Raw genomic sequence first — 14,280 nt, 5'->3', positions numbered from 1 at the left:
GTTTGAGGTATTGTTTTCCTTCAAGTTGGAGAATTTTCACTTGAGCCCCTGCAACTCCTTTGTCTACTCTAGACTTTGTGGCCATCATCTGCTGTCTCAGCCATACTCAGCTTCAGCTCCAGCCAGGAAAATGAACAGTTTTGGTGCCACCTGCGGCTGAGTTTCAGCTTCGTAGCTGTTGTCTCCTAAATCCAGAAGATCCTCAGCTAAATATATCAAAGCTTAGTCCCGCTTTTATATATTTTAGTATAAACTAAACAGACAGGTATGTACTAGAGAATGCCTCCAGCCTTCTCTAAACAACAGGCCAAGGATGAGTAAGCACTCCTTTCATCACATGGAAAGAAGTTAATTCTAAGTAAGAGGAGGACCTGGAGTCAGTCCCACGTGTAGCTGGTTGTGGGTCAGTTTCTCACTGATTGCTGCAGCCCGTACAGGTGCTGAGGTTTTGTGGCTGACAAGTAAACCAGGAAGCCTTTATTACATTGGCAAAGAGGGTAGATTAACTGTTGCATGGCCTATATTCAACAAATATTTATTATTAAACAAACAAATGAATAAATTAATGCACAAATAAATGAACACAGCTCCTTTGTCAACTGAGAAATAATGTAAATTTTGCATTGTCTTTTCGCCAATAAACCTTCCAGGTTAAAAGAAAATGTGGATTTTCTTTTCTTTGTTTTCTTTTCCTTCCTTCCTTCCTCCCTCCCTTCTTTCCTTCCTTCATTCCTTCCTCCCTTCCTTCTTTTCAACTGACAACGTTTCCTTTAAGTGTCATTATACTCAATTTGATCAATGATTATCTGCATTGGCACCAAAATGAACCACAACTACATTTTTCTTCCTCTGAAGTATAAGAAAAGAAACACAACTTGGAAATATTGATACATAGACATCTCTGAAGAAATACATGGGATACCTCAGCCATGGGCCTAGACATATATATTCTTTGCAACATTTAGATTCATCTACGCATAAAATATAAAAAAATCTATAGCCAACTTCCTATTTTAAGAAGGGACTGATTTCATTTAAAGTCAGCATGAGGCATTTCTTCCCATATAAATCCATTTTGTGTCTGTCTCTTCAACTTTATCCATGTAAAAATAAAATAGACAACTATCTAGTTAATAGCTACTGCCTCTCAGCTAAAACACAAAATGGTCTGTCAAATAGATTTCTCTGAAAGAGGAAAAATGTTTAGATTGAAGGACCTTGAGTTACTATAAAAAAAAAAGAAAATAGACTTTCTTACTATTTTACCTGGGACAAAGTTAGTTATAAAAGACACAGTAATTTTTCCCAGTTGCATTAAGATATGTGGTATGTCCTTAAGTAAATTTTCTGCAAATGTTGAATTGCTCCTAAATACTGTTTTTTATCTGCTATTATACACATTTCCATGTATCAGAAAAATCTGTTGGTATTCAATATACACTTTATACAAAATGTTTAGGAAACATGGAGATGATGCTCTTAGGTTCTGTCAATTTCATATCGAAAGCTTTCCCTTGCACTGAGTGACGTTAAACAGCTTTGGAAACCTGACGGAGATGGCCATTTCCCATGTGGAAGAGCGACATAACAAATAAAATGAGTGGATTTCAAAGTTGAATGCTGTTATGAATTCTCTCTCTCTCTCTCTATATATATATATACATCTCCAGTTTGCATGATGCTGGTGGACTTTTTAACGAGATTAAACTGAGTTCAGGAGGAAGATATTATAAACTCAGTTTGTTGCTGCAGCGCTAGATCTAAAATATACTCATATTTAGATAGTTGCACTATTATCTGATCGCATTTCCTCTGTCCATAAATAATTTATGCCCATATGATTCAGTTTTGTTTATTACTTAAATTAACAATGTTTTATTGTAAAATGTATGCTCAGTGTTATAATTTTCATTTTCTTTAAATCTAATATATATTTCCTAATGGTTCTAGACCCTTGCTGGTAAATAATTAGAGGTTTATTGCTAACAAACCTTGAGGTCTAAAGTAAGACTCTTTTCTGTGACCTTGAATTTTTCCCCTTCCAACTTTCAATAAGAAATATATTCTATTAATATAATTTTGAATTGAGGAAAATTAGAATCACATATGGAAATACCTTTTCTTAAGCTTGTGGGGTTTTAAAATTATTTTTAATATTTTATTTTTTTTGAGACGGAATCTCACTTTATGGCCCTTGGTAGAGTGCTGTGGTGTCACAGCTCACAGCAACCTCAAATTATTGGATGTAAGTGATTCTCCTGCCTCAGCCTCTCAAATAACTGGGACTGCAGTGCCTGCCACGATGCGTGGCTATTTTTCTTAGAGACCAGGTCTCATTCTGGCTCAGGCTGGTCTCGAATACATGTTCTCAGGCAATCCACCCACCTCGGCCTCCCAGACTGTGAGGATTACAGGCCTGGGCTACCTCACCTGGCTATTATTATTAATTTTTAAATGTATTTAATTTATTATATATTTTTGGAAATAGGGTCTTGTTCTGTTGCCCAAGCTGGAGTTCAGTGGCCCAATCATAGCTCACTCTAACCTGACCTTCTCGGTTCCAGTGATCCTCCTGCATTAGCCAACCGAGCAGCCGGGACTATAGATGGGCACCACCGTGCCTGGTGAATTTTTTGTGCAGATGGTGGCTTGCTATGTGGGCCAGGTTGGTCTTAAACTCCTGGCCTCAAGCAATTCTCCCCCCTTAGCCTCCCAAAGTGCTGGGATCACAGACATAAGTCACCAACCAGGCTAAGCTTATTTACTAAAGGTTATTGAGGTAGTCAGGGAGGAATACACAGTTGTGACTCCTCCATGTAAGCTGACTCTGGGAGGACCTGGGAGTCAGGGAAATCTGTTCTTCTGAAGCCCCTTCTAGCTCTCCTTCATCAGCACTTTATAGACCCAAGTCTTCCTATGTCAGCCACACACAGTTCTGCCTGGAAATGAATACCACTGGGAATTTAAATCACTTGAAAAACAGGGCCGGCCGTGTATTCTGCTTTGTGCCCTTTCCCTTGGCACTGGGCTCTGTTCACAGGAGACAGTGTGACCGCCTGACCAGCAGCCCTGGCTGGGGTTTGTGTGCTGGGTCCCAGTGCTGCTACCCTGTCCTCCTCCGTGTGGCACTGGGGCCCATTACCTCTCGCCTCTCAGCCTTATTGTTCTCTTCAGTAAAAAGAAGGTAATTACATAATGCGAGGACCTGAACACTTTTCCTTTATCCATCACTCTCCGTTGCTCCTTTGCCCTCTTTTATCTCCCCACTGTAGGAAGCTTAGATTTCACAGGTTTTAATTTTCATCACTCCTTTGGAAGAACTCTTACATCTATAGCTCCTTTTCCCCTGGCAAAGCACCAAACAGAATAAAACCCCAACATCTGCCTACCTAAGTCCTGCAACCCAGCAACTAACCATGGGGAGAAAAACAAACAAAATTGTATTGATTAGTTTCACTTTAAATTCAAGACACTAAATCCCAGATAGTCAGTCTACACAGTTCAGCCATCATAATGTCATATATATCATGACTTCTTCTCTGAAGTCTGGGGTAACTATTCTCTTTATTGGGGGGTGCCTTCTTTTTTTTTTAGTGATAACTACTCTTGATACTCACTCCTCTAAACCTTCACATTTCGATGATAGCCTTCTCATATATTTCTTATCTCCTCAGCTCCAAATCGACTTTGTATCTGCATCCACAATCACTCTCTCTGCCTTTCCTCATTTTACTAAGATGCAACTATCCCTCCACTTGTAGGCTGGACCAAATCCCCTCTTGCCTACTCAAAGGCTGGGGCTCTTGCAATTTTCTACTCTTTCTCTTCTGTACTATTCATTTTTCCCTCTTAGATGTATTATTTCTAGGCATCTCTCATTTTCGAAAGTGAAACAAAATCAATCAAATAAATAATAACATCTCTCTCAAGCCGATCACTTCCTAAAGTTACTATTTAGTTCTTCCACTTGAGAAGAAAACTCCCTGAAAACATCACTGACGGTCACTCTAGATATTTATTCTCCCCACGTTCTCTCTCTCTCAGTTATCACGCCCGCCCGCCCACCAGTGTGGCCTCATCACAGAGTGATTTGGCTGTGTTTCTCCTTAGTGGATGATGTGGTTAACAGTATCCGCCTTTCCGAAACCCTCAGCCTCCTCTTGGCTTCTGTGAGATTGTCTCCCTTCTCTCTTGTTCTTCTTTCTCTGTCCAGTCTCAAAATGCGAAGTGTCCTAAGTTTCAGCTATGTTTGTCTAACTGTATTTTCTTCTAAAGTGTCATTGACGATAGTGACGCCTACATTTACATCTCCTGGCCTGACTTGACATCAGAACTCAAGTCTCCTACGCCGGATTATCTAAGTGATTGGCATCCTTAATCATGTGCCTCACAGCCACCTTGAATTCAACATGTCCACGGCAGAACTGATTGTCCCCTTTAAACCAACTTATTCTCCGCTTGTCATTCAAAAACTCCACATCCACTCAGTTTTGGGGGCCAAAAATCTAGTTTCAGTCCCTGGCTCTGATTTTCCTCCTGCCCTTTAGCCAACCCATTAGTCAGTCCGTCCTGCTGATTCCAGATCCAACACACAGTCCTCATTTTTCCACTCCTCTCTCCACGTCCTTTTATGACTCCTAGGCTCCTGCTGCAACCATCTTACAAGTTGTGCTCAGTTGCCTCCTAACTGCTCTTCCTACTTCTCCTTTGTTTCATTTACTGATAATTTTTCCCACAGTAGCCACTGTGATCCTCTGAAAAGATCAATCTAATCATTCCCCTTTCAAAACTCTTTCCATCATCCATAGAATGAAATCCCAACTTCTACCATGTCTTCAAAGCCCCAGGTGATCTGGCCCCAACCCAGTAATTCAGGATTGATTCATATTGTCACTTCAGCTTCATAATCATGCAAAGATAATTCCCTCCTCAAAGCTTCTGTACTAGTTGTTGGCTGTACTTGGAATGCTTTATTCTGAGTGGGCACAAAGCAGGTGCCTTTTCCTTCATGTCTCAGCTCAAGTGTCATCTCCTTAAAAGCCCTTTCCTGCCAATCTGATCTAAATTGAGTACTCAAAGCCAGTGTTTATCATATTACTGTGCTGAATTTTCTTCATTCATTTATTTGTTTATAAGTCTATTCCATGTGCTAGAGTAAAAGTAAGCTCCAGAAAAGAAGATCACTTGATTGCCTTTATTATAATTTTTCTAACAATAAGCATAGCTTGAAATTGGTATTCCAATAATTTTTTTAACATTACTTAACTTATAAGATTCTTACGAAGAGTAAATAAAATACTGTTTTAATTGTTCAACACAATGAAAAAGTTAGTTACTGCCATTATTATGAATAGGGACTCACTGAATGTATGTCATTAATGTAACTTTGACTCACTCTGTACAAAAACAAAGTACATAAACAAAACATGTATATCCCTTAATATTCTGAAATAAAATAAATAAATAAATAGTTTAAAAAAGAATAGTGGTTACAATAACTTAGGCTAGTCCGGTTAAAGCTTCCAGATAAAATACATGCATTTTTAACACCTATTTTCTAATACGACTAATATTCAAAACTATGCTAATAAATAAAAGTTTTTCATATAGGAGAATGTTTCAATATCTCTAAAATCAAATCACATAGTTAGCAAGTGCTTTTACCTTCTGGTAGGACTGAACCTATTCATAACTCGTCAACTATTCCAACCATAAGGGCAACTTCCATGAACTAAATTAAAATCAGAGACCTTATCACTAGACCTAGGTTCATTTAATTTAAGCCCTTTATTAAACCTCCCACTTTTCAAAAATGTATGACTTGAGGGAAATCTCATTAAACTTCACGGAAAGGCTAACATGAGATTTACCTTCAGAGCCAACCAAAAATGGAGCCATTAGAAATGTGTGTGATGAAGTATGAATTAAAAGGTGATATTAAAGTAAGACTGGAACTCAAAAGAGAATGATAGTCTATCACATATTTCAATCTCTTTGTTAAAATTCTTTGTGCAACTATAGTAACGGCAGTGGTTATAATAAATTTGGAAGGACCATAGTACGACAGCTTTAAAACACACAATAGCAAAAACTAATGTGTTTTATGTACTTGAAAGATGAAAGATGGGAAAATTATAGAAAATGTCTTTCCAGGTCCTGTTTACATTATGGAAATGTTCATATCGACACGGAGATTTAATCATGCCTCTAACTTATGCTATCTCGTAATAGATGTCATAGAGAGTTCTTAATTCTCTACTGTACATTTATACACAAAGGCACTTTATAATGACTATTCCTTGGTCCTCTTCTAGCTTTCCATAAATATAAATCTGTCTCCTCTTTTTTTTTTTCACTTGATTTATATTTTTACTTTAAATTAATTCAGATAAGAATATACTTTGGGGAGGTAAGGTTGCTCAATGTATGAAGTACATTATTCCTAATTGGAATGTATATGACAATATTAACAACAGGAACTCTGAAAAGTTTTAAAGTATTTTACCTAAAAGCATTTTTTTTTTGTAGAACAAAAATAATTTGAGAAAAATTAAACAAATAAAGGTGAATTAAGCAAATATTTCTGAGTGTCTAGTATCTCCGATAGGAAACTTCACATCTTGCTCAAAAACTTTTAAAACATTGCAACATCGTTCCCTGGGGAAGTTCCACAAAACAAGTATTCTCTGGAATAGCTTTTAGGCAAAACTTCTCCAAGAAAATCTGGGACAGTGTCACACAAGGATATGCATTGAATTTTCAGAGTATCTTCTTATTCAACTTCTTTGCAGAATGCATTTAAATTGGCATATATAGTTATATTATTTATAAATGGGTTATCTAAATTTTTAAATATTTTATGATGCTTCCTATTCACAGTTAATCTTTACTCATTAACTAATATTTCACTGAAAGAAAGGCAGAAACTATTGGCGTTTTGGAACTTTCAAAAAAGTCAAAGGATCAATTTACCACCCAGTTAGGAGCTATCAATTAAATTGTCATGCAATAGAAGAGTGATGCTTGTGGGAAAAAAATTATGTTTTTAGAATTACTCCAGAACAACCTCATGCATATAGTCCTGGTTTCTTATTACTAAATATGACAGTTGGCTTTACCAGTAGGTTTTCTAAAAATAATATATAAATGTGGGGCTTCAGAACAGAAGTATTCCAAAAGCACTAACAATAATCAAAAAGGAAGCATTTCTTCACAACCAATTAAAGCAGCTGCCTATATGCTTGACCTCTATTGTGGATTAAATTCTTTAATTCTCAATGGAAGTGAGAATAAAAAACTTTAAAAATATATTATTTCTCAATTAAAATGAAGTGAAAAGTCAATCCTTTTTTATTGGTGATGTTTGTTTGCTTGTTTGTTAGAGTTGCCTTCCTGCTCTTTTGTAAAGTAAGTCAGGATACTGAAGGTAGAATCTTCAGTTTGGGAAGATCAAAAATGTTGTCAACAAGGAAGGTGGAATGTGCTTATCACCATAAATCTGTACATTTAAAAATAGTTAAAAATGGTAAATTTTATGTAAGTGTATATTACCACAATAAAAAAGTGTTTAATAAATATGTACACAGATTAGCAGATATCTGAAGATGGATTCTACCCAACTTATACACTAGGCATAGTTTTATTTGGGGGGGGTCTCACAAATTACTATGTATTATCTGATTTTAACAGAATGTAAAACTTTATATGTAGTCCTTTCTACACATTCTCGACAGAAAGACAAAACTGTAAGAACTAAGAGGGAACATCGCTTTTCTTATAAAACAGTTATGCTCCTTATCCACACCCTCTCTTAAAACTTTTAATCACAGCTGCCTGGACATTATCTCCTCTCAAAGAACAATCATGTAATGAATCAATAAATGGATCAATAACTATAATAAATATGAGATATTTATGTCTATTTCAACTGCCATTGAACTGATGGATAATTAGGGCAGGTAATCTGCTAAAGCAGAAATGCTGTATCAGCGAGTACATATATCAGTGTCAAGTGTGTTAGTGTAAACATTATTTTATTTAAAATGTCCATTAGTAAGCAAGTGCAGTTTCTAATCAATCATTACATAAAGGTAATCACTGAGGTCTCCTAGATGTCCTTTTTCTCTACATTAAATCCAATTTAAAAACATCACTTTTGTAAGAGGTCTGGGTCCAGATACTGAAAGGCCAAAGTCTACTTTATGAAGAATTTAGGATGATTTAGGGAGGCACAGGACTTTTCTTCATGGGCCATCTGAGGCCTATGACTTCATACAACATACCTGTTCCGCCCTTCGTCATTTGCAACCTCCAGTGGGAGGCTCCTAATCACCTCTCTACAGAGAAGCTCACTTCTTTCTGAGAGCACCTCTTCCCCCACTGCCTCCTTATAGCTGCTGTCCTCAGCAGGCGAGATCCCTGGCCTTTCAGAGTCACCAATGCTTTTCCCTAGCACCCTCCTGCATTAACAACTCTCCTTGCAGAAAAAGCAGGAGGGAAACAGACATCCTGGTGGCCCTTCCCTGGACCCGGCCCCTGCAGCCTTGATGCATTAGTCCTTTCCCTGCCCAGCCAAACCTGCAATTGGGCTGCCAAATGAGGGCCCCGACATACTAATTAGTTGTAATATTAGTTATTACACAGTAATTACGGAAGTTCACACCTGTAATTTACTTAAATAATAACTGAGTTTAAAAGTAAAATCTTAAGCAAAATTATCTTTGTAAGAAGGTTTTCTTAAACATAGTCACATTTTAAAATCCATACTGTAAATAAACTGTTATTTTTTTCCCCCTGGGAAGGTGTTATTTCTTGTAAAGAAATTTACAAGTATGTGAAATATGTCTCATCATAATCTATTATCACCTGACATATAGTATGTATAGGTCAAACCATTATTTCAATACAAAATTTGTGATCACAGTTAGTGTGTATAAAGGGATTTGTTATTACAGCTGTGTAAAGGTAATCCACTCTGGAGTTTTTAGGAATTATATAGTGAGAGAATGTCCTTAAGCTCTATTGTCTAAATGTAGAAGGACCTCTCTGTTTGAATAGTCCAGAACATGATTTCTGAATCCAATTAGCTTGTAGGGGGCCTTGACCTTAACTAAGTACCCACAAATTATCATTTTATAGTTTAAATGACCTCTCAGTTCTAACTATAGAAATTCTAGTTGTATTTCTGTAAAAATATCAGTGGGACCAAATTTCTTCATTGATTGTCAAAGCAATAAATTATGCCCTATACTTTTAAGTATGACACAGAATCAAATTTTAAAATATGACTCTGGGCTGGGTATGGTGGTTCACACCTATAATCTTAGCACTCTGGGAAGCCAAGGCAGATGGATTGCTTGAGCTCACAAGTTCCAGATCAGCCTTAAGCAAGAATAAGATCCTATCTCTAAAAAGTAGCCGGGCATGGTGGTGGGCACCTGTAGTCCTAGCCACTCAATAGATTGGGGCAAGAGGATTCCTTTAGCTTGAGGTTGTTGTGAGCTATGATGCCACAGCACTCTTCTCAGTGTGACAAAGTGAGACTCTGTCTCAAAAACAAAAATAATAATAATGATAAAAAAATAAAATGTAACTCTGTTCCTTTTTTGCTCAAAAAAATAATCCCAAGGAAAATAAATAACATACAAACTTGTAATTCTATTAGTTAAAAAAAAAAAAAAACTTATTCAGCTTTAATGTTTCTTTTTTTACATAGTTTGTTCCTTGAAATGCTAATAGTCAGGGATAAATAATATATTTGAAAACTCTTCCTTTATGTCAAACGGAGAATATCAAAATAGAATATTATTTTTGCCTCTCACCAAATCAACAAATTGAAAATGGATAAAACACTGTTTTGATCATCCAGTTTCTTTCCTCTGGATAATAATCTAAGAAAAATATTTATAATTCACATATCCTTAGAAATTAGAAAGTAAGACAGCAGAGAGGAAGAGACAGTGAGAGAATAAGAGACTCCCCAGTGGCGGGGCTTGACATACTCATTCTGGAAAACCAGTGAACAATTTAAATTTTCTAGCAGTTCCAGAGATCAGCTACAGGAGGAATAGGACAGAAGTGTTTGTGTAATATTTTCTTGCTGAATATTATAGAAGAATATGGAATGTGAGATTTGTATCCATATCTATAAATCACTTGAAAAAGTCAATTTTGCAATCCAGGGATTCCCTCTTGAGGAAGATTGTAAATCCATATTCAAATACAGTTAGTATCCAGGGTCATTCCATGGTGACTTATTTACATGTTAGAAGAAAACATTCATCTTTTGCTGGAAGTACACTTTTAAAGGATAGAATCACACAAACACAAAACAGCTTGTACATGTATCAAATTCCATGTCATTTCCTCGAGGAAACATACGACGTAAGTGAAGATTCTAATGACCTGATTCTTTAAAAAAGAGACACAACAGTATGTTTTCTGAATTTCATTCCTTAACAACATAAATAATCGTAAAAATCTACTTGACTTTGGCTTGACAGTCTCTTAGGTTGAGTGGGGCATCTACAAAACAATGTTGGTGCAGATAAAAAAAATCTTTTTTAGGGCTATGCTAATTTCAGATTATTTTCCTGTAGTTCTTTTTTCTCCCTAAATTCAATTGTTTTAACTTTATATTTGTTTTACTAGTTCTTATCCAACATTGTGCCTACAAATGAAAGAGGATAACAATTTCAGAAACATTCCACAAGCTTCAGAAGATAAATTCATTTGAGTGAGACAAACCCAATCAATTTCACAAAATATGGCTTCATCATAGAGTTTTGCGATAATCACTACGGCTGCTAATTTGAAAGCATTGAATATACTGTATTATCATTTTTTTTCAAGATAAGCCAATAAAAAAAAATCATTAACACTGACACTATTTGAATAAAGAAATCTGGTGAGGTTAAAAACTTTTCTAAGACCACATACAATTATGAGAAAGGAAAGCTAGAATTAAAACCCAGAATGTGTCTCTAAGACCCATATAATTTCCCGGCTGTCTTCTTGAGTTTAGAAAGCATTTAAGCCAATTGCTTGCCTTGAAAGGTAAGAAGAGGCCCAGGCATAGTGAAATGCTCTCCCAGAGTGCACACAGCCGGCTGATGACAGGGTCAAGCCAGACCAATCCTTGCTTGTTCCACTCTGCCAGGTGGCTCTGGTTTATTTTTAACCCTGAGACACACTGGAAATAATGGCAAGTCTCCAGCAAACTGATTTCATTAGGCTACTTATCTTCAGCTGTACTTAGCTTAAGTTAAGTGCTTTTTAAAGTCATAGCAACTTTCCAGGCTTTCTAGGGAAAGTAAGAATGACTATGTAACACTGTCACATACATTTAACTTAATTGGGCTTTAAAGAATGGCCTTCAATGACTTATATCGATAAGGGAAGAAAAGAGATAATGATGGAATCCTAAATTCGAATTAATATGTTAGGAAACAAATCCTTTCTTTATCCTGCCTTTTTCAATGGGTCCGTTTAGCACACTACCAGAGTAATATACATGTGAGTACAGAAAAAAAAGACATCTTTGTTTCCTGATAGGGTCCCCTTTGACCATTATAACATGTCTAAAATCAAATGTGCTAGAAGTAAACAAATGCCTCATTTAATTTGTTTAAGTCTGATGGAAGAGGATGTGGAATCAACTCGACTCACTTTGTTGTTACAGAACATTTCCTCACACGGAGGCCACCATCCTGTAGTCAAGCTGACAGGTAGGTGAGTGGAGGTTGTGTGAATGAATGGTAGGTATGAATTAGGGAACATTTAGCCAACTTACCCTCGAATTGACCACTTCCAGGGAGACGTTCTGAGGTGGAGAACTTGGCACTACAGGAATCAAAGAAAGTGTGACAGTTATTGCCAAAGTCTTGAAAAAGAATCTCCAACCCACTTTTGAAAAGAGAAAATGTGTCTTTTTCATAGTTTATAATAATAATAATAATTAGGTAGGCTAACCCAAGTGGCACATCAAAATCTTCTTGCAGAGATTAAAAATAACAGTACTGGTTTATTTATTTTTTTTTCTGTCTTGGTGGGCTAGGAAGTTATCCATCTAAGAAGCCCCCAAAACTCTTAGGCAAGAGTGCACCTGCTGTGATACCAAATACCACCATATTTAATTACAGCTTCCTTGTGATAACCTCCCAAAGAAACTAATAAAAACACACAAGAGATTTCCTAGATTGGGTCTAAAGGCTTAAAATATTATGCATTTCAGGATCTGTATAGTTTAATGATGCAATATGTCATTCTAATGGTCACCCACCCAGGATGCTTAACCCCTTCAGTACAATCTTAAAAAGTGAAAAGAAGAAATAGTTCCTTTTCTTTTTTATCAGTTTGTAATTAAACCTGTGTATCATAGATGCAATCAGGTTATGAAATAACATTCCCTCACTCAATTCTATTAACTAATAAGCAGTTTATTTTTCTTTGTAGATTTTCTAGATACAGCTTTCAATTTCTCTTGCCTGCATGTTTATTACTCTCTTCTTTATAGAAGATGGAAGAACCTATACAGTTTTCCTTTAATACATGTAAGGAATATTTACTATATCAAAAAAGTGAATATTCTATCATAGGAGTCATTCATTGAATGGCTGTTATGTGTCAGGGACTGGTCTAGATCTCTGAGAGGAATCATAAAACAAACAAGCAAACAAACAAACAACCACTCACACACACTTTCAGCCCCACAATAGGAATAGAAGCAGAGTTCAATAAATTCTTAACACAAATTAATCTACAAAATGATTAGCCCCTATCTTTGGTCCTGATAAACTGATGAATTTAATAGAAAAGATATATTCTCAGGCATCTTAAAGAAAGTTTAGAGTCATTTTTGGTCATGTTTTTCTTTCTTTTATTTGAATTTGGACAAAAATCTATGTTTTTCTATAGGGTACTTGTATTTTACCCTAAATTTATGTATGAACTACTCTGATTTTATCTTCTGAAAAGTAATCACCATGAAAGCATGATATATGTCTGATCAATCTTTTTATCCTTCAAGCTGACATTCAATTAATATTTACTGGATCAAGGACAGAATAAGCAAATGAATACTTAACTTATGAAGTAGCTCCTGGATCTTTCTGGACATGATGAAAAATGCATTTATTTATTTTGTTTTGATTTTGAACTTAGTGCCTGATAAAAGTTATAGGCAATGTAGCTTGTTTTTTTTTTTTGTTTTGTTTTTGAGCCTAAGTCTCACTATATCGCCCTAGGTAGAGTGCCATGGCGTCACAGCTCATAGCTCACAGCAACCTCCACCTCTTGGGCTTAAATGATTCCCTTGCCTCAGCCTCCCAAGTAGCTGGGACTATAGGCGACCATCACACCCCCAGTTAATTTTTTGCTGCAGTTGTTATAATTGTTTGGCAGGCCCTGGCCTACTTCAAACCCACCAGCCTGGGTATATGTGGCTGGCACCCTCACCGCTGAGCCACAGGCATCACCAATGTAGCTTGGTTTTAATGAATTAAATCAACAAGTATTCTTTCAAAAAGATTCATAATGTAGAAAATATTTTTATATTTAAACTTCTACATTCATGCTTCTGTTATTAAATACAGAATATTAAATACAGAATTAAACCCTTATAGAGATAAGGATTTTTGCTCATTTTGATGCAGTATCACCAGTATCAAGAGCATAAGGCATGTGATATATATACCCTGTAAATAGCTGTTGAATGAAGAAATAATTCATTCATCCAACAAACAAAGTTTATAAGGTATAACAAAAACTCTTTTCAGGGTTTGGCCACAATTTTTGTTTGGTTTTCCAATTTTATTTTTTAAAATAAAGTATAAATTGCAAATGCATTATTAATTTATTCATTTTAATTTATTTAATCATAAGTATTATGCCTATTGAGGTATAAATTGCAACATTATTTTAACTGAAGTATCAGTTGAGGTATGGCATGCTCTATTTCAGATAATGTCATAAACTTCTGAAAAATATTACCTTTCAATAGCCATGGAAAGGATAACTTAATATTAAATGTTAATGAGTCACTTGTTAAACTTTGAAAAACTTTCTAGTTTATATCTAAAATATTATGATTATACATAGCATGTTATATGTTTCCAATCATATCATGCCCACTCTTTGACCAATTAAATAGTAGCAAAACGTAATTTCAGTAACACTAGCTAAATTTATGATAAGTGATTTGGAGGAGGGAGAAAGTAAATTAAATTTGGTAAGTTTTGCTCTACACAACTGTGCTAGGTGATATGCAAACCTCAAATGTCA

At 35.8% G+C, this 14,280-nt stretch overlaps 1 protein-coding gene across 1 annotated transcript in view; it reads right to left on the bottom strand.

Moving 5' to 3' along the window:
• The window catches only part of DCC (DCC netrin 1 receptor), a 1,249,028-nt gene that overhangs the window by 276,222 nt on the left and 958,526 nt on the right, over window positions 1-14,280 (bottom strand). Inside the window, 1 exon segment of the mRNA XM_053571848.1 lies at window positions 11,792-11,841. Within this exon segment, the coding sequence (XP_053427823.1) occupies window positions 11,792-11,841 (50 nt within the window).

The sequence above is a fragment of the Nycticebus coucang genome, chromosome 19 (genome assembly GCF_027406575.1).
Source record: "Nycticebus coucang isolate mNycCou1 chromosome 19, mNycCou1.pri, whole genome shotgun sequence".
In the NCBI taxonomy this organism is placed as follows: Eukaryota; Metazoa; Chordata; class Mammalia; order Primates; family Lorisidae; genus Nycticebus; species Nycticebus coucang.
The sequence above is the reverse complement of the archived record's forward strand: the minus strand, read 5'-3'. Positions and strand labels throughout refer to the sequence as shown.